The 21,835-nt window shown below is 33.0% G+C and overlaps 3 protein-coding genes across 5 annotated transcripts; 1 reads left to right on the top strand and 2 right to left on the bottom strand.

Moving 5' to 3' along the window:
* Positions 1-840: 840 nt before the first annotated feature.
* LOC107606369 (cyclin-D5-1) lies at positions 841-3,355 on the top strand. Of its 3 annotated transcripts, none has more exons than XM_016308435.3 (6): positions 841-1,128; positions 1,240-1,509; positions 1,641-1,727; positions 1,803-2,094; positions 2,185-2,318; positions 2,421-3,355. In XM_016308435.3, the coding sequence occupies exons 2-6, from the start codon at positions 1,246-1,248 to the stop codon at positions 2,625-2,627; spliced, it is 984 nt and encodes a 327-aa protein (XP_016163921.1). In that variant the 5' UTR covers positions 841-1,128; positions 1,240-1,245; the 3' UTR covers positions 2,628-3,355. The 3 variants fall into 3 exon arrangements, with proteins under 3 accessions (XP_016163921.1, XP_020962299.1, XP_020962300.1); XM_021106640.2 differs by having other exon boundaries at positions 994-1,128; positions 1,224-1,509; XM_021106641.2 differs by having other exon boundaries at positions 1,028-1,128; positions 1,207-1,509.
* A 2,945-nt stretch (positions 3,356-6,300) lies between these two features.
* Positions 6,301-12,077, bottom strand: LOC107606368 (calcium-transporting ATPase 1). Its single transcript, XM_016308434.3, has 7 exons — positions 11,643-12,077; positions 10,727-10,781; positions 8,687-10,635; positions 8,391-8,549; positions 7,861-8,032; positions 7,324-7,622; positions 6,301-6,931 (listed from the first exon to the last, which is right to left on the bottom strand). Exons 1-7 carry the CDS (start codon positions 11,817-11,819, stop codon positions 6,683-6,685), a joined length of 3,060 nt encoding a protein of 1,019 aa, XP_016163920.1. The 5' UTR covers positions 11,820-12,077; the 3' UTR covers positions 6,301-6,682.
* A 7,136-nt stretch (positions 12,078-19,213) lies between these two features.
* On the bottom strand, positions 19,214-21,588 carry LOC107606370 (U-box domain-containing protein 3-like). Its single transcript, XM_016308436.3, has 2 exons — positions 20,441-21,588; positions 19,214-19,573 (listed from the first exon to the last, which is right to left on the bottom strand). The coding sequence occupies exons 1-2, from the start codon at positions 21,428-21,430 to the stop codon at positions 19,502-19,504; spliced, it is 1,062 nt and encodes a 353-aa protein (XP_016163922.1). The 5' UTR covers positions 21,431-21,588; the 3' UTR covers positions 19,214-19,501.
* Positions 21,589-21,835: the final 247 nt, after the last annotated feature.

Here is a 21,835-nt window from a genome sequence, read left to right as displayed (position 1 = left end):
TGATGATAATAAGGATCTTTGAACCATCTTAAATTTGGCTCATTTCAGAGACTATCGTGTAGGACAAGCCTCACACTACACAATGCTAGTTCAGATTGGCGCAACTTGAACCAGACCACAACACAATAAATGACGAGTTTAGCGTCTATTATAGATATCAGGTGACATACAGTAACATTTGACTGATAAATGTTGTTTTTTAAAAAGAAAGTCTTTTTTGTTTGAATTAAAATCTCAGCATAAATGTTAATGCTTGTTCTTAATATATTTTTATCATTATAATCATTGTCTTCAAAATTCAAACTTTATATATTAATTTCTAAAATTTTAGCTAAATTATAGCATACAATCTTCGTATTCTTTTTTTTTATCTTAATTTTTTTTTATATTAATTAAACTTCTAGTCCTATGTGGGTCACCTATTTATAATAAAATTATATAAGATAATAATATAAATTTGTACTATATAGTATTTTTTATTATTATTAAAAATTTAATTCAAAATAATAAAATTATATAATATAAAATTATACTATGTAATATTTTTTTCATTATCATTGATGATTTGATTTCAAATAATAAAATTATATAATGTAATAAAATTATATAATATAATAATATATATTAACATGATATTTTTTTATGTTTTTTAAAATTATAAAAGTAACTAAACCTTAAGAATTTTTTAATTTGTATCAAAAGGATCCAATTTTTAAGAGCACAATAGGAGTACAAAAATCGGATCTATGTATTTTTTATTTTTGTACTCTCAGAAATTGAACCCTTCTATTTTTATATTTTAAATCAATCAGTACCACGTTTTAAGATTAATACTTGAGTGATTCTGTAATTCTAAAAAAAAATACCATTTTCAATCCAATATAAAAAATAAAAAGCCTCTTATAATTTCGAGTAGAAACTAAAATCCGGACATAAATGTTAATCCTTATTGCTACTATATCTTTATTATTATAATCATTGTCTTCAAAGTTCAAACTGTAACTGCTACATCAGCTTCAGGATTTCAGCTAAATCATAGCATCCACCTCAGTCCTTATACTCTTTTCTCTCTCAATCTCAAATCTTTTTTTTTTCCTTCCTTAATGCTAGCTCTACTCCTAGTCCTATGTGAGTCAACCATTTATAATAAAATTATATAATATAATAATATAAAATTGTGCTATATGGTATATTTTTTCATTACAGTTGATGATTTGATTCAGCTGGTGAAATCTCTAGGAGCTGATGAAGAATAGAACCAGAAACATGGACGATCTGTCTTCGTGCAACCTTCTTTGTGAGGAAGAAGAAACATTTTTGGAATTGGAAAGAGATGAAGAATACTCTGCCTTTCAATCAGGAATGGATCATCAAGGTGTTTCAGAGAATGAGGATTTGGGGGTTCTGCTTGAGAGAGAGATCCGTATTGGGTTCCGAAAAGATGAGACTTTTGTGTTTGAGGATTGGATGAAACGTTCCCGCACAGATGCAATCAATTGGATTCTCAAAGTTAGTGCAAAATATTCACACTTTCCTTGTAATTTTTTGCTTCAACTTTATTAATGAAAACTGCAATCAGAAAATTTTGAATTTTTTGGGGCTTAATTTTGTATCTAATTTGCAATGGTAAATGAGTCCAGACAAGAGCAACATTGGGATTTCGCTTTCAAACGGCTTATTTGTCTGTCACATATTTCGATCGGTTCCTTTCCAAGCGGTCCATTGATGTAAGCTCAAATTTTGAAGGTGATTAATTTTAAAAGTTTTTACCTTTTTTGATTGAATTCTTCGTTTTTGTGCAGAGTGAAAAGGAGTGGGCAATCCGATTACTATCAATTGCATGCCTTTCTTTGGCTTCAAAGATGGAAGAATGCAGTGTGCCTGAGCTATCAGTGTTTCAGTCAAAAGATTACTGCTTTGAGAGCAAAGTGATTAGGAGAATGGAGATTTTGGTGCTAACCACATTGGATTGGAATATGAGCATTATAACCCCCTATGATTTCCTTCCTTATTTCATTACAAAGTTCTGCAATCAACCCCCACCAACTACCACTTTTTCCAAGACCATGCAACTCATCTTCACCACAATCAAAGGTGAATTTTTTCTGCATTGGAATGACCTTTTTCTTTTTACACTTAATTTCTGATTATTAATGCAAATGTATGTTGTGTTGCTTTCTGCAGAGGTGAGCATAATGGATCACAAACCATCTGTTGTTGCAGCTGCAGCTACTTTGGTGTCATTGGATCAGCAACTAACCATAGAAGCTGTAGAGTTGAAGATTAGTTCAATTCCTCAACATAGGTTTCTTGATCCTGTGAGTTCCTATTTATTTATTTTTCATTAGCACCAAGATCTTAGAAAAGATATATTACTAATTACTGCAATTTTTTTTCTTTTTTTGGTTTTTCCTTCACAGAAAGATGTATTTTCCTGCTACAATCTAATTCAAAGATTACAAGAGGAGAATAATACAAGAAGAGACAATAACGTTTTGCATACGCCTAGTCCTTCAACAATTGACATGATAGAGAGCTCTCTAATTACTTCTTCTGCTGCTGTCACAAAGAGGAGAAGACTCTCATTTAATGATGATCAAAGTTCTGAAGGGAAGGGACTTGACTAGGGAGAAAAAAGAATTCCAATATTTTCAATTAATTCTTTTTTTTTCTTTTTCCTTTTTTTTTAAAAAAAGAAGTATCAATAAACTTATGTGAAGGAAGAGTCCATCTTTTAGGGTCACTTTTCACTCTATAGTCTATAGTCTCATCCTGAGGCTGGCTTGAAATAGAGATGGAGAAAGGTATCGATTGTTACAGCTCTAGATATTATTTAGGATTTGATTTGATGTGTCCCTGATGAACCAGCTAGGAAAGAAGTAACAGAAGGGGTAAACACTAAACAGCAATAAAACAACCAGGTTTTGGGCTGCATGTTCAAGTGGTCAAGTCACCAAGTGGAAGATCTAGAATGCTCTTTTTAGTTTTTACCTTTATATTAATTTTTTATTTCTTTCAATTATTCTTATTGTATAGTTATTTTTTTTTCTTTTAATGTTGGTCATTTTAACCTTGATATCCAATTCATAACGGATATTGTCATATGTCGCTTGCAACCTACTTTTTTGATGGATGCTTTAGCAATGTCTTCAAAAAAGGTGGAAAAAGGGAAAATAGAATTCGGTTGGTGTGATTGCGGGGATGGTTGGTGACTTTGTGTTGCATTTTGGCCATCACAAAAGTTTTTTCAAAGATGGATGTGATTAATATTTGTTTGACTGTTTCGGACTTGCTTTCAAGATATGGACCTACAGTATTTCATTGCTTGCAAAATTTATTGGCTTGGTTTTGTTTATGGGGTTGCTGTGTTTATTGCTTCTTGATTATGGATTGGAGAAATAGACTTCTCTACATTTGCCACATCCTTAGATGTTTACTAGGAAGAAGAAAGAAAAGTGACATAAATCACAAATGTCTTTTTTTTCTTTTTTCCAATGAAAGTACTCGTTGACTAAGGCTGTTATCGGTTCGGTTTGGTTTAGTTTTGGACAAAAAACTAACCGAACTGATATGTTCGGTTCCTACAGACACACAACTATTCGATTTGTTGTTTTTACAACAATCGAACCGAACCGAACCGAATCAATAGCGGTTTGGTTCGGTCGGTTTTTTCGGTTTTTAATTTTTAATGAGCAAAATATGAATCACAATAATTAGAGATTTAAAATAGTCAATAAACTGAAATAATAAGAGTAAAACATTGAAATGGTTAGGGGTTAGGAATTTTTGTTGTTAGGTTAAAGGTTAAAATGGTTAAAACATTGAAATGGATGCATATCTTCGATTTGGTTTCTATCGAGCCAACCAAAAACCGAACCGAACCGATCAGTTTTGTCAGAAAAAAACAAAAAAAAAAACCGATTTTTTCAGTTTTTAAATCGGTTATTGTAATTTTCGATTCGATTTGCACTAATTTTCGGTCCGGTTCGTTAACTTACGCCATGTTGACTTGAGAATTTAACTGAGGTTGTTAAAGAAGCCAGCGAATTAATTGGTTAAAAAAATAATAATAAATGATCGAAAGTAGTTACGGATTGTGGTATTAATCTACGGATCTCTACCAAATCATGCGGTGAATGTGCTATATTCTGTTGCCTATAATTGTGCCTTTTCAGTTTCCATAGAACTTACCATACCGTACGTGTCTCTCTCGCTATTTTCCGATTTGACAAGTATGTGAGTAGTAAAGGACATTTGAATACGGAAATGTCATTAATTTTTTATGAGTGTTAGGGGGAGGCATTTTGTCAAACTTGGATATTGACACTTATTCACACCCCCATGAGATACGATGATGTGACCAATAATCTGAAGCCAGATATACAACTCCATCAGTTTTGATAATGTTGGTCATATCTCAAAAAATAAAAATTATTATTATTATTTATATTCTGCAAAATGCTACATAGTTTCTTTACGATGGAAAAGAATGAACGGTGAGATATTGAAGGGTCAACTAGAAGTCCGTGAGATGATTGGGATGAGTGGTCAGAGTGGTACTTGTGCTGTTCACAACTGCCTCTGAGTTTCCGCAAAACTTGCCTTGTCTTGTGATTTAGGACACATTGGCGTCTTGCTGCAGAGGCCTGCCAACAACAACTACTTACACTGTGTGGATGGAGGTTGATTTGAGATGACATACATGCTCTTCTGATCAATACAAACTGAAGTTTCTTTAACAAGCATAGTGCTCTTAAGTCACACTTGCAACCACGTTATTATATTTTTATATTCACTTGAAATGAAATTCACCGTCAAGAAAACAAGCACCAATGCGGTGCGAAGTTTTCACTGCAGTGCCTATTATTCACCACAGAAGACATGTTTGGTGGTCAACTAAAGGAAGACATGTTTGCGAAGTACTTGGTTTCTTACTAGGGAAACTTCGGAAACCATGTTCATATTCTTCTAATGGTTTTCGTTCTTAGTAAATTTCCAAGTTGACGGGAAGGAACGCAGTGCTTCATTTGTATCTGAATAATTTTCACTGTTTAACCTGTCAAAAACACAGACAAGTCAAGGTTGTCCTTGTGGAACTCCATTCCCCCTCTTTTTAACAGCTTTATTCATTTGGTTATTAATATTAAAATTTGAGCAACTAACAGTGTAGATTGTGGAACCCCAGCAAATGAAAGGAGTTAGCACTCCAACTACTATTCGGAAAAAGCATGATTGGAAAAATAGGAGTTCCCTTGCAGCCACAACTACCAAAGTAACGCAACCAATTTTGCTTCCTTTGGAGCTTGAGAAGCTTATAATCTGCTTATACAATCTAAAACTTATATATAAATTGGTGTACTTTTATCCACTACTGCATAAAGGACGTTGCCCTTCCCCTCTACAACAACTGCAATTCACAATCATCCCTGCCTTACTGCAGCATCAAAATTAAATTGGATCAAGCTGCTGGTGGAAATTTACTGATCAATAGACAGCAACAGCATACTGTGTTTAAAAAAACAAAAAAAGAGCTTAAATTCCAAGACGGGAATTTATGCATTTGTACTTATGTAGTAACTCTTCCCACTCGTGTTCCATAGCCACGTGCAAATGATAAAGCATTCTTCCTTCATGTAAAATCCGTTGAGCGTGGACATCATGTCCTTATAATAACGGAAAGGTGAACCATGTATGAGTTAAAATATCGTCAAAGCCTTCAATATGGGTACTCGATGCGGATCTAACCAGCATACTAGTGGTGACAGACACTTGAGTGGTATCCTACTCTGTATGACAGATATCCTGTAAATTCATAGTTTAAGCTGCCCTGCCCTCGGTTCATAGCCAGGCAATCTAAGTACATTTTTTCCACCATGGAAGGTGCCTCTCAATTCTCAAACCTCAAGAAATTCCCCAGATCAATTGCCAACTAGTAACTTATTAAATCCCATTCGATACAAGCTCAAGTCAACGATGAGTAAAAATACCACTCCTTTTCATCATTATATAAGAATAAATCAATTACATATTATTTTTATTTTTTAGTTTTTATTTTTCATTTTAGAATCTCATAAGAGAGTTATCCACAATGTGGTTAGAGTAAGCTCACTTGGGATTATCTGACGCTTAGAAATCCAAACTAAATTCTCGGTTAAATACTTAAATCCCACCTGGATGATGAAACCTGCATTTGATCTTTCGATATCCATGATGATGATAATTTCAACTTTACACTATTTCCTTGAACCAGCCACAAAAAAGTCTGACGGCATTACCAGCAAAGAACATGAACAACAAGCCTTTGTAAGGAATTCATCTGTGATTACTTAATAAATAAAAGGAAACTGTAGGCGGGCTACAACAAATCATAAAGAATAATAAATAAATCCAATTAACAGAAATTACATCCTGTATAACACAAACTAACCTCATTGTATGAAATGTTTTTTATATAACTTTAAATAGTCACAACAAGCATCCAAAATGTATATTTTCTCTCCTCCAACTCCAGCAACAAGTAGCAAGTTTAGCCTCCTCTAATTTGTTAGCCCACCAGACTTCCCACAAAGAAGACTTGGTAAAATTGGTTTCTATTTAAAGAGGCAATATGCAAACAAGATCCTTGGTATACGTTTGAGAACACAGAATGAGGAAGAATGTACCTAATCTGTCTGCATCGACTTTAGGTAGATCCCACAGGTATCATTTTTAAAGCTGCTGCAATTGGCATTCCAAGGACTCCAAAGAAAACACTACCAAACCACTGCTTCAAGGTAAGTGGGGAGGTGTTTGCAAAGGTGCCCAAAAATTCGACAATTATGATTTGGAAGATGACAGTGCAAGTGAGGACCGCTACAAACACATAATTCTTCAATATACCTTCAAAAACATTAATCTTCTCCATATCTCTGGAACTGATCTCATTGAAAACCTAGCAGTAAATTGAAAAGCATAATCAGAGAGCATATTACAGGGATCATAGTCGGAGCATTTTTTACACAGGAAATTTCAGTGTGGATTACTACGTGCAATAAAGTCAGCAGACCATTAAAACCCGGCACTTTTTAAAATTGTGAATTATTGGCAAAGATAAATATTTCTGATATGTACTATACATAAAAAGTAGGAAAGAAAACGCAAAAATGGCACAGAATTCATCTTGCTTCACTTGTGTTTAATAAAGCAAATAGAAATTGCTGAAGCATCAGTAGTAATAGCCATTCAAAGAGAGAGGAAACTGCATGCCAAACCCTGCCCAGAATGTAATTGCACACAAAAGACAAACACTGAATTCTGTCGAATGCAGTAATGTCTTAAGTTTACCTGACAGAACACAAATGAGTTGAAAATGAGTGTATTCAATATCAATTCTGAATCTGGTCCATCAAGATGAAAAGCTGCTTTTCCTCTTGTCTGGAGGAACCAAAGTACAACAAACTGATATAGAGACTGCCCCAAGATATTCCTCCACATCACATTACTGATAAAGTTTCCTTTCCTACCGACAGGTGGTCTTTTCATCAAATCATCAGTAGGAGGTTCAGTGGCTAGAGCAAGTGCTCCAAGAGTGTCCATAATCATGTTGACCCATAGAAGTTGAACAGCAGTGAGGGGAGCATTTCCTGTGAGGGGAAAAAGTGAGACCATAGTTACATGGAATGCAATACGAACGGGTACGCAATATGCGGTACGCCGGTACGCCATATCTAAAATACTTTACGGGGAAAATATACATATGACATTCCGGTACGCAGATGAATTGGTATGCGGTATGCTACCTAATTGGTGTATTCATGTAACTATGAGTGAGACAAGTATACTAAGAAATTACTGCAAAAACATGGAGAACATTATCATTACCAGTCAAACAGGCAGACGAGAAGTTGACAATCAAAGCAACAATGTTTACAGTTAGCTGGAACTGCACAAATTTCTGTATGTTTATGTAGACAGATCGGCCCCATTTGGCCACAGTCACAATAGTTGAAAAATTATCATCCAGTATTATGACATCAGCGCTTTCTTTTGCCACCTGAAATTGGAAGAAAACAGCTTTATAACATATGATTTAGTATAAATAATACTAATGATGAAGTTCAAAATTGAGAAAATGAGTATTATTAATGAAGCATGGATCATCTGTTTGACCAAAGACTTTGACAATTGTTGCATAAACAAAATTATGCAGAATCATTTACCCATGCTATCATGACCACATAATTTCAGTAATCCATATTTGAAAGCTCTATCTAAATATAATCAAGTTTGATTTGGAAATAAAAAAGAGCAAAGCATAGCCACTTAATTCCTCATGAAAAGTAGGAATGCATATCCCAGACAGAATTTCAATAATGGTTTTCAAATCTCTATAAAAGAAGTTCTTGGCATACCTCAGTTCCAGAAATGCCCATTGCAAGCCCAATATCTGCTTCATGAAGTGCAGGCGCATCATTTGTACCATCACCGGTAACTGAAACAACCTCTTCAAATGTTGTCCTCAATTGTTTCACCAGGGTATGCTTATCCATGGGAGAAGATCGAGCCATCACCTGAAATATAGACATCTCACATGTTAGCCAAATTTCTTCTCAGTAAATGGCAACATGGTATACTAAAAAAACCACATAGGGGAGAAAATAGAGGGGAAAATGATTGAATCACATGATTATTATTTATTAGTATATACCTGAAGTTTTGGAATTATTTTAAGCAATTCTTCCTCACTCTTTTCACGGAACTCAGGGCCTTCAATTGCAATTCCATCCGTTAAAATTCCACATTCTCTAGCAATAGCCTTTGCAGTGTTTATGTTGTCTCCAGTAACCATCCTAACAGTAACACCAGCTGACCTACAAATGGCAACAGACTCTCGAACTCCAGGGCGAACAGGATCTTTAATACCCACAATTCCTATACATGTGTAACCTCGATTGGGGATAGGAGTCTCAACTGAAAAATGATCATCAATATCCACATATGCAAGGCAAAGGGTCCGGAGAGCTTCATCAGCAAATTTTTCGATCGTATCCTTCAAGTAATTGATAGAGTCTTCTTCAAGGGGAACAACCTCACCATTTGAGTTCACAACCTTTTCACATGCAGCTAGAATTATTTCAGAGGCACCTTTGCAATGTGTTCTGAAGCTACCTTCAGGAAGCTGTAGAACCACTCCCATGCGCTTCTTTAGAGAGTTAAATGGTTCAATTTTCACAAGTTTCCCTGCTTGTCGCTCCTTGTGGAAATCACCTCCAAGTGACAGCCCAAATTCCAAGAGTGCAGTCTCTGTCGGTGATCCCAGAATCTCAACCTTCTCATCCATGTTTTTTACAACTTCTCCCCCAGTGTTGTTAAATATTGATTGAAGTAAAATTGCCACAGCAGAATCAGGAATATCAGATGAGAAATCAGAAGGCACTTTAGAGCCCTTTACTTCTTTAATCTTCCCACATATGCAAGCTTTTACAACAGTCATATGGTTAGTAGTTAGTGTGCCAGTCTTGTCACTGCAGATAGTAGTGGCAGAGCCCATTGTCTCACAAGCAGCCAAATTACGAACAAGTGCCTTATCATTCATCATCTTTTTCATGGCAAAAGCAAGACTCAATGTAACAGCCAAAGGTAAACCCTCTGGGACAGCAACGACAACAATAGTAACTGCAATAGCAAAGAACTCCACAATTTTCATGGCATCATCACCAGACCATGTCCACTGGGATCCTTCTTGCAGCTTGCGGCTGAACAGTCCTTGGACCAACACAGAAAAAGTCACAACAGCAAAAAAAAGGCCAATTTTCCCAATAATAGTAGCTACACCATTGAGTTTAACCTGCAGTGGAGTTTCATCATCTCCCCCTTCACTTAGAGTAGCCATTAGTTTACCCCACTGGGTTCTCATTCCAACAGTTGTCACAAGCATCTTGCACGATCCATCCTGAACTTTGGTTCCTGAGAGAAGAAAAGGATTTAGGTTACTGACATTCACTGGTTCACTCTCTCCAGTCAAACTTGATTCATTTATTAACAGAGAGAAACCAGAGACAAAAAGCCCATCAGCAGGGACCTGGTCTCCAATATTAAGATGTACAATATCCCCAGGAAGTAAATCATATATTGAAAGCTTCTGTCTACAACCATTTCGGGTGACCTGCACCACAATTTTTTTCTTCTCTTTATCTAGATCCTTAAACTGCAAGGATTGTCTGTAATCACTAGTGGCAGTAACAAACACCACAAGCAATATGCTTGCAACAATACCAAGTCCATCATGTGCACCCTTGGGCCATCCTTCCATGACTATTCCAACCACCAAAGAGACCAAAGCACATACAGCAAGTATCATAAGAGTTGTATCTTGAAGGGCTTCCCATACATAAACCCAAAATCCCTGGGGTGGGCTTTCCGTGAATTTATTAATTCCATAAATATCTTTCCTCTTTTGCAGAATGTGCTCAGATGTTGATATGCCATCATTGACAGAGGTATCGAGTTTGTTAGCAATTCCTTCAACCCCACCATGAATTTTCAATTTCTTCACATCGCGTCCTTCTACAATTGATCCTAGCTCATCGGCGCAGATTTCAAAACCTGCAGCTTTAACTTCCTCTGGTACAGTGTACTCACTTGACAAACTTAAACCTGGAGGGGGGGAATAATTTCATATTAAGCAAACTGAAGCTTTTCGAACAATTTGAAAAGAAAAAAAATGCATGCAATCTAAATTTCATACCATGGATAAACTGAAGAGCAGCTTGCGATACCAACACTGCAACTCTGAATTTCTCCTACAATTTATAGTCGGGAAAGAGAAATGATGAGATTTTACGATTATTTTTACAATGTTTAAATGGTCAAATCTCTTTTCTCTACGTGCCATTTAACCTATATTATAGTAATAGCGAGAAACAACTTTCCAATTTAGTAATAGTGTAAAGCACGAACTTAAGAATACACTTAATAACACCATTCAATTAATGTTAGTATACTACATTTGACCCCCAATCCTAAAAATCCAGTCCTAACAAAACCAAACTCGATATAAACATGTTTGACACTTTGACAGCATCAGATAAACTATAAAGCATGTGGAGGAAAAGAAAAGGAACCGATACAAAATTGACAATGGATCGAGCCAAGCAAAGAATTCGTTATCCATATCCTATATTCGTTTCTTTGATTCTACCTCCCTTGTTTGCAAAAAAAAGTTAAAGGCAACAACATCTTAAGAGGTTCTTCTTCTTCATTCCAATCCCAATATCAGCTTTTAAAATGTTCAAGTGCCTTAAGTTGATCATACTCAAAGGGAGAATCACAACACAGCGACCACTGAATTTTAAGTTTTCTGGTTGAGATTAACCAATAACCATTTGTCTGCATCGGTGTAGAATTAGCGCCAATATAACTTAATAAGGATTCAATTAATCTAATCACTGACATTCGGTTGACCAAAATGACCGTTCAAGATCAGATCAGCTAGCTTTGACTTCAAATGTAGCACATCACGTTTTGAAATTGATTTAGCAGGTTAATCATAAATGCGCAAGAATATGTACGGATCGAAATCGGTAAAGTTACTTAGCACATTTAATTAGGATTTTGTCTTGATCTGGAAAGAGAGACAAAAAGAGCATAACAATTAACAAAACCTGATTGGAGCGTCTGATAGCCTCAGCTTCGAATCGCTTAGAGAGGTTGGCAGTGAACCGAAACCTCCTCTTGCGGTTCTTAACAAGCCAGCAAAGCTTCCTCCATCTCTGAAGCGCTTCCTCCGATGAATTCTTGGCTTTCACCTCTCCGAAATTCTCATTCAGGTAATTCTCCATTCTCTTTGGTTTTTCACAGAGCTAGCTAGCTTTGCTCAAATTATAAAAAACTATTATACTCTCCAGTCTCCACTATGCTCACTCAAAGCTGAAGTGGTTTTTTTTTTTAGAAAGCGATATCAACGGCCAGGATTTAACTGCTCTGATTTCTTAACTGTCAAGTGGTAGAACAACATCCCCAACCCAAGCAAGAATAAAAGAGTGGGAGTAAGCCTCTAAGTTCAGTAGGTAAGGCGCATAAATAATTAAAACAACCACATGAAATGGAAGTGTATAATAATAACAATAATAAGTATGTTAGACATACACTAAAATTAATATTAAATTTAGTTATTATTTAAAAAAATATTAAAATTTATTATTTTTTATTATTAATTATTTATTAATATTTAAAAATATAAAATAAATTATAAAAAAATTAAATTAATAATTAAAAATAATAAATTTTAATATTTTATAATATTTTTTATTATTTAATTTATTTTATAATATATTTTATACTAATAATTAATTTTAATATATAAATAACATTCTTACAAATATCATCATGTTTTATAATCATAATTGGCAGTGGAGGGAGTCAATGGAAGTAAGTGGTGGGGTAAAAATAATATCTTGGTGTTTGTGGGGCCAGCCTGTAATCCCTCAATGTAACAGAAAATGGTTAGAACTGCTTTGATTTTCTATAGGACTAAGGCCTAAGGAACGGGATTCCCGTTTCTCGTGTTTGCACGTAAAGAGTAAACAAGGCCGGGGCTTACGGACACACACGCACTCCACTGGCCACTCTTCACGGTCTCATTACTCCACCTCCACCTCACCCGCGCTTTCTCGTTTTATTCGGCCAAAGATATCGTTGTTTAAGAGTCAGTGTCCGAGACAATTGTTAGTACCTTTTTTTTCACATTTTTAATTATTAATCTAGTTTTTTTAGTATAATAATTTAACTTTATATTTACTCTATATTTTTTTAAATATTAATAATTAATTACTAATAAAAAACAATAAATTTTATTCATCTTCTAATATTTTTCTACAAGAATACACAATATTATAAAAATAAAAATATTTAGTAAATATAAAAATAGCTATGGAATAAATTATTATGTATTTATATTTAAATGTATAAATTATTATATATTTTAATATTAATTATAATAAATATATATTAAAATTAATTATTAATATAAAATATATATTAAAATATAAGTATACATTGAAAATAAATTAAACAATATATATTTATATATAAATATATTATTGACTAATTTTAGTGGTTAACTTTTGAATATAGATAATATTTTTATTTTAATATATTTTTTATAATAATTATTAATTGATGGTTTATTTTTTATGTATAAAAAACATGGTTCTAATATTATTTTATTTTTTTCTTTGTTTTTAAAAATTCATCCTATTTTTAGTGTGTCAACATATAGCTTATTATGATTAATTAATTGTTAAGTCATTTAGTCAAATTTTATATGCGAGCAGATTAAATGTCATAATAACTAAATATTAATGTAAATTAGTTAGTAGTTAATTAATATTTGAGTTCAGTTTGGGTATATGTTAAATTTAGTAATTGAAACTTTTTTTATAGAAAAATATAAAATTTAGATTTCCAATGTATTTATTAAAAGAAAATATTTAAAAAGTTTTATTAATATATATATATATATATATATATATATATATATATTAGAGTACATATTAGTTGTTTTTTTTTTTTTTGTCTACGGCATTCTCCAATAAATTAAGGATTAATCCGTCGCGAATCTAAGGCTCCGTTTGGTTGATGTATAAGATGAGACATAAATACAAAGACACCGATATTAAAAACATAGACATAAAATATTTGTATATATGTATTATGTTTGTCAAAAATAATGAACAAGACACACAAATATTTAGAAAAGATTGAATTACCTTTTATTCAAAAAAGGTTTGGAAAGATAGGAGGACAAATTTTGAAAATTTAAAAATTGAATAAAGATGAAAGAATAAAAAATCAATGTCTTATAAGTTGTGTCTCAGTGTCTCACCAAATGCGACATGCACAAAGTGTGATTAAACTCCCGATACTTATTTATGTGGGCGAATGAGTTGACTATTCGACCAATCTAAATTGGTTAGAGTATATATTAGTTAAATCTTTTATATTTAAGGGCAAATCTGCAAATACATAGTACAAATGATGATGGTTTTTTGGGTGTTGGACCAATCCTACCCGGGTCCGTAACCCTTATCCGCCCAAACCCAAAATCCATTATGATCGTCTGTCTCAGAGACTGTTCAAATTTATCTTTTGGTCAATAGAGTTATAGAGATGGGTACACACTACACAAAAAGAAAAAAGATAGGTGCCTCATTTGGGTCGGTACGGAGTAGTGTTGTTTGTAAGTGGGCTAATTCTCCTTCTCATTAATTTACCAACAAATTTTTTGTTACACGGGAGCGGAATGGCTATTTCATGACCCAAGAACTAAAATTAAAAAAAAAATGCCAGATGTTCAAAAAAAAATGTAAGATAATAATAATAAAAATAAACTACCAAAATTGTACTTGAAAGTTCACATTACTAATAAAACGAATCCCAAAAATGCTAACAACAAATAAATTTTTGAAAAATTTAAAAATATAACAATAAAAACTAGATATAATATATATTCTAAAAAACGATTTTAGAGATCAAATTTTGAAGCAAATTTTTGTAATTATTATTAGAACAATAAGATATTTTTATTCTTAAAATTTATTAATTTTTTGTCAAAGTGACTTTTTAAAAATATATTTTTTGTGAATGACCACATTTTTTTGAAAAATAAAAAGAAAAAATCTAGAGATCAAATTTTGCTCCGAATTTTTTATGCATCCTCTAAATATTTATTCAAATATTACCACAAAAATTTAGATTTAATCGATAAATCGTTTGTTAAATATAAAAGTTTCTTTGTTATTTACAAAAATATAATGGAGATATTTTTATCGATCTTTCAGGAATTTTTTTTGTCAACGAATGAATCTTTTGTATACCGAAATAATAATAAGAAGAAGAAATGTTATTTGAGCCATGGACATTTTATATCATAGTGAGATTAATTCTCCCAACTTTCCTTTTTCTATTTACAAGACAATAATTCAAGGCCTTGTTAAAGGAGACTCAAGCATATATACCACTAAAATCAACTGCATATATTAAAAGGGAGAGAATTTGACAAAGTGAATATTTGTGAGAATTAAATTCTGCAACTCTAATTAGGAGTCTTATCTCTTACCAACAAAAATGTTAGTTTTCTTTCGTTCATTCTGGACTGTTCTGGTAGGCTCTTCAATAGCACTTCGTAATTGTAGTAGTTGAACCAAAAGAAAAAGACCAGATAAAAGAAAGATATAAACAGAAACTCAATAAAGATTAGCCCATCATGCAGCTAGAAGATAAACTAAATCAAATTCGCAATTATTGTTTGTTGTTGATTCTTCTTTTATTACAAAATATATTGTTTGTTGTATTAGGTTATGTGATATATAATAATTAATTATATTACATGACACACAAAATTACTATCAATCTGACAATTAACCACTGCATATAGACGTGTAACATCTCATAAAAAATTTATTATACTACTATAAACAAATTTGATTATTCATTTATTATAAGTTTGATTATTCTACTATAATAAATTTTGTTATTCTTTTTCAGTTTTTCATAGTATTTTCCAAGCGAAAGGCGAAAGACTAATCAGTCATAGATTGAAATTTTATTTTAAGATTTGTCTAGACTGTAATATAAACAAGACATGATTTAAACTACTACATTTATTTAAACAAATTAATAAATTAATTATTAAATCAACTCAAATTAGTTAAATTTAATTATTCTAATATCTAATTATTTGGTTAAAAAATATAAAAAATTAATATGAATAACCATACACAAATATATAATATCTAATACGTGCATCATCAACAATGATGGGTAATTAATTTGAAAAATGATAATTTCACTTTATTTTTTTATAATACTACTGCATATATAATTTTTTTATACCGTATGCTATATAATTTATGAAAAAGATGAGTAATATTATCAAAATTAGAGTGACAATATTCATTCTTATTAATTTTTTCATTGCCAGTAACTTGCAAGTTAACTTCCCAATGAGTAAAAATATATTTTTACAGTGAAATTAATAATGTCATATTACATTTTTATACATCAATTAATATTTTTTTATATTATATGGTATTATTTTTATTTTAAAAAAATTTATTTGATATAAATATGATATAATATTTGTTAAATTTAGTTTTTTTAAATAAAATTTTATTACTTTAGTATATAAAATTTATAAATTTATAGGCATTGCACGATCAGCTAAGAATGAAATAAGTCCACATACAAAAAGGCAATTCAATATCCAACGAGTGGTAAGTACATACACTGCGTGGTATGACATTTTTTAATAAGGAAAAATTTAAGGATCAGCAGCTTTATTAAATTTTGGTCAGCATATAACTAATAAAAAAAATGAGTAATTTCACATTATTGGATAAAATCTCAAACCATTAAAAACATTATTAATAACTACTTGATGACTACAAATCACAAAAGTTATTGACCCCTAAGACTCCTCTTTTATAAGCACTGTTATATCGACACTCAATTCAATAACTGAACCACTGATGATTAAAGAGCACAGAACTAACCAGTTGATCAAATTATGAAACCAAACTTACAAGGAGAATCATTATAAAGAAATTCATAATTCTTTGAAAAGATAGTTAATTACTCAAAAGGAGAGAACATGAATAGTGTTGTTATATATTAGGCTTTAGCCATTAATTAGCTGCATGCATTTACTATCTTCCTAACTTCCGTTTATATTGAAATGAAAATCAAGGTCCATCTCATGAAAACGATATGTGACTGGGCAAAGTCAAATCACTACGAATATTTTCAAATTTTATTCAAGATATATAATATTATTGAAGACAAAGCCAATTGGAGTAAAAAAGGTTTAGTCCACCAGCCGTCAAAGAAGGGACCCAAGCAATTAGGTAGGACCCCAAACAATGACACTAATTGAGGATATGACCAAACGTCCAACCGCTAATCACTAACAGAATATTTCAATATATATGTGTGTGTCATATTGATGTGTGGTTTTGGACTTTTGGTTTCTTTATTGTGGAGAAAAAAAGGAGAATAATAATATCATAAAAATATTAGCAAACAAAGCTTCTTAGGACCCCCTCCCCCAACTTTACATTTGATTGTCGATGTCGTCCTTTTTCCACGCGAAGCATGTGGACTTGATCGCTTCAAAGTTCAAACCATAAATTTCCCCCACCTTATCTTCTTTTATACTTGTTTTTTTTTATGTATGATTTCTTTATATATTTTTTATTTTTTAATATTAAAATAATCAAAAAATTATTTTTATATCATAAAAAATATAATGTATAAAAAAATACATATATAATCCTATACTTTTATTTCAAAAAATCTAGAGAATCAACTATAGTATATACCAACTCTTTTATATTTAATTTCAAAATTCGAAAATTAGAATACTAGAGTTTTTTTTTTTCTTGGTAACAAACTTATTTTTCAACTAGTTAGCTTCACTCTTAATTGGTTCCTTAGTGGAACCACTTTTATTTAGTTTCCTCATTTTATAATTATAATATATATGCAAAGTAGACTAATACTAATGCGTTCCGAAAAAAAATAAGAAGTGTGACACTTCTTGGATTCTAAAACTTAAATTATATACTCTAAATTTTAAATTCTAAATTTTAAACTCTAAATCTTAAAATTTTAAATTTTTAAACGTAAATTTTAAATTCTAAACTCTAAATTTGAGTCATTGATATAAAATATAATAAATTAAGATCTAAGACTTATTTAACTAACAAAAAATATAATAATTCTTATTTAATAACAAACATTTAAGAATGAGTCTGTAAAATATGTAACAATATTGTTATTTCTTCAGTAATTAGTAGGGTACGGAGATATTATAGGTTTATTCTTAGAGTTTAATTTTAATGTACTGACAGTGTAAAATATTTTACACAGTCATACAATTACATTCGCTCTTTTGGATGACAATTCACGCGGTCAATATGAAAGTTAGTCATTTTTACTTATGTGATATTAAGTAATTTGATGCACATGTAAAACTACTTTAGATTGATAGTGCGTCAAAAATAAATTCTTATTCTTATTATTGTATGCAAAATTGAAATCATTGACACAAATAGCATGATACTGTTTATTATGTTACGACCTCAAAAAACTTTCCTTCTTTGCATCATCAATACTTTATTGATGATACCTGTTGTTTGTGGAACAAGTTTTAAGATACAATAAACAATGAAAAAACTGAAAACGCTTTATTTCTTTTTACTATAGCTATAGACTCTTCCAAAAGTAACCAAGTCAAAAACCAAATAATGATACTGTTGTATTTGCAATGATATTTCAAAACTTAATTTATTGTGTTAAGTGTAAACTGCTTCCTTTTTGCATTGTCATAAACTTCAATTCTCTCATGCGCGCAAATGTAATGATTCAATAAAGTCATTCTTAAACATATTTTGTAGATACATTCCTCTTTGTAGCTACAAACACAAGATTATTCAATGATGTTCTGTATTTTAGTTTCTGTAAAATCTTTCCGCTTTCTAAAGTTTCGAGTTACATTATGTGCTTCTGATCATCTGATGGTAGCTAGCTAATATGATACCTCAAAAAGATTACAGTTTACTTCTTTTACAAGTTACAACGAATCACTTTGAGTGCTTTATATATATATATATAATAAAAGTTTTATTAATTAAGGAAGGTTAGAGGATAATAAGATATTTTGTTGGAGTAGAATAAATAATTAAGTTGATAGTTAAATAATAGATAAAAATATAAATTTTCGAAATCCCTTCTCTTATTAATTAAATAATTATGTTTTTATAATTTTATTTTTTCTACCTCGTTATAAGCCGAAATGCCAAAATGCATGCGTATAAGGTGGGATTCGAATCCCATTACTTATTTAAGCGGATTAATGAGTTAACCACTAGACTAACTCAATTTAATTTCCTAACTAAACAAATTAACATCAGAAATTAAAATAAAAGTATTTTAAATTTTGCTTAAAACAAAAAAAAAGTATTTTATAAGGACTAAAATTAAAAGAAAAAATAGATTTTTTTTAAGATTCAAAATTATTTAAATAAGTTATAAGACAATAAACATAAACAGAACGATAAGATAAATGACAAACACACAAAAATTAGAAGCAGAGGATGGCATGTATGTTAAAAAAAACAAAAACTATTTAAGTTATGCTGATTATGACAGCAATATAATACAGGCAACTCACAAATAGCAAAAAGGATGGAACTCCAGATTTCATGGGAAATAGACAAATAGTGGAACCACAGTCCATAGACAGTGGTGTGGATACACAACTCTTGAAAAAATAGCGACTAACAAGATGGGAATATGGGATGATATATATGGAAAATTTACAAAGTTTGTCTCCATTACAATGATATTTACAATTATACATGGTGTTTGTGTTTGTGGATCGGAGGGAAGGGATGGGCATTAGTTGAATAATTGAACCACATACATAATTCCCCTCTTGTGATGGATGATTGGTGGTGGAATATTATGATGATGTACGAGGAGCAGCGCCGTTGCCGGATCTTGGTTGCCGTAGAAGTTCTATCAGTGTCTCCGCCTGTCACCATAATCACCAACAAGAAGCAACCCAAAAATTAACAATATACTCCCATTAGACACGCAATCAAAATATTAAAGTATCGCCCCTTATTCTTTGCTACATTAAAAATGATAACACTTGAAAAAAACTCATGAAACCTTATACTTCCTTTTCTTTACCCATTTTTATCTGGAAAAAAACTGATGCAATAGATAAAAATGAATATATATAAAATTCATTAGTTTGCCAAAATGTGGAAGTAAACACTAGTAGAAAATAAGATCAATGATTGTCGGAAAAGTCTAGGAAGTCAGCAACTTTTGTGTTTTCTGGCCGGCACTTAACTATCAAAACAAAAGTAAATGATCTCCCACCATTAGATGTAATCTCACACCATTAAAAACATTATTGATGGCCAATTGATGGTTACAAAACACCAAAATTGCTGGCCCACTAACATTCCTCGTGATTGTCTATACACCGCCAGAAACAGGGGGAAATGCATGGAAAAAGCGATCACTTTCATCATTGTTACAATAATGGATGGAATAAAACTGAATTTTAACAAATTAGTTTTTTGCGACCAATCTGTCTCAAAAAGTTTTAAAATAACAAAAATTCTAGATTAAAATTGTTAAAAATAAAAGAGACAGAGCTATTTTTGGCGGTGCTAAATGGAACGGTGGAGAATGCAGGGTTTTAATGGCGTGGTAGGGGAGTTCCTTGGAAGGTTAGAACTTAGAAGGAGTGTAGAGAGTGCCGTGTCATGGAGCTAAGTTGAGGTGGTGAGTGGTGAGAGGGGTGGTGACACTGACACGACACAATAATGGGAGACATGAAATTCAGGAACAGGATTTTATTGTCGGAGTGATGAGAGTGACTCACCTTTTGCTTGGCGCGGTTGGTGCCGTTCTGCGACAGAGCAACCAGAGGAGGAATCGCACCTTCGCGCGCCACCATCGTACGGTAAATCACGCAGTCTTGGCACACCTGTAACAGAATAACCGCCGCGATTTCCTTCTGCCTCTGCGTCCCAACCTCCACCATCTCCACTAACACCGGTATCCCTCCTTCCTCCACCAGCGTTGCCCTTGCCTCCATTACCGAAACCAAAACGCTTGCCACGTAAGCTGACTTGTCCACCATATTCCCACTGAAGTCTGCCATGAGCTCCACCAGCACTTTCATGATCCCGGCCTTGACTGCCCTGATCTTGTTCTCCTTCACTGACGAGCACAGCGAGTACAGCGCCGTCGACGCGTCCTTCTTAGCTCGTAAACCTCCGCTTTCTAAAAGGCTTACCAGCGGCGGAATCGCCCCGCACCTCCCTATCGCCAGCTTGTTCTCTTCCACCTGCGAGAGACGAAGGAGAGCGCAGGCGGCGTTCTCTTTGGCCGCTGGAGTACCCGTCTTGAGTGCACGAACAAGGGGCTTAATGGCTCCAGAAGAAGCGATGGCGTCTTTGTTGTCGTCGCAGAGGGAGAGGTTGAGAATGGCGGTGACGCCGTATTCCTGAAGCTGAAGGTCCTGAGATGAAACGAGGGAGATTAAAGGTTTGATGGCGCCAGCTTTGGCGATCTTGAGGCGGTTTTCGGGCTTGTTCTTGGCGAGAAGTCTGATCTCCATGGCAGCTTGTTTTTGGTCTTCAATGGAAGAGGATTGGAGTTCGGTGACGAGGTGGGTGATGAGGTCATCGGAGTTGTCGGCGGCGCAGGCAATAAGGAGGCGGCGAGCTTGTGAGGAAGTGGTGGGGAACTCGCCAGATCTGTCGCTGTTGCAGTCGCTGAAAGCGGAAGAGGAATGGTCAGCGAGGGCGAGTTGAGTGAAAGTCCTGCCCATGTAAGTGTAATTGGCCACCGGAATATCCGTTTCCATAGAGCTATGACAGTTATTCAATTCCCAATTATAAGTTGTTACAATTAAATTAACAAGAATCTCTAGACTAGTCTGACTCTAGTTTGTTTTTCACCTCTTAGAGAGAGAGAGAGGGAAGAGATGAAGAGGTGCGTGCCAAATATATGGGAGTGGAGAGTGGGAGCTTCTTAGGCTTTGAGGGGGGCTTATAGGGCTGAGGTCTTGACCGTACCTAATCCCAGTGGTGGGAGCGGCACGTGCGATGACTGTGTCTTCTCTTGTCTTCAACTTCACTTTAAACGCGTGCAGTAAAGAAAGATTGTTTCCAATGGGGAGTGTTGAGTGTGCATCAAAATATTGTTAGAATTTAGTTAAGCTGTGTTTTAAAATTAGGCCAAAGTGTAGATTTTAAATTTTGTTACACAT

Source organism: Arachis ipaensis, chromosome B6 (assembly GCF_059453495.1).
Source record: "Arachis ipaensis isolate K30076 ecotype BB chromosome B6, ASM5945349v1, whole genome shotgun sequence".
Classification (NCBI taxonomy): domain Eukaryota; kingdom Viridiplantae; phylum Streptophyta; class Magnoliopsida; order Fabales; family Fabaceae; genus Arachis; species Arachis ipaensis.
Note: the sequence above shows the minus strand (reverse complement) of the source record. Positions and strands in the feature narration are given on the sequence as shown.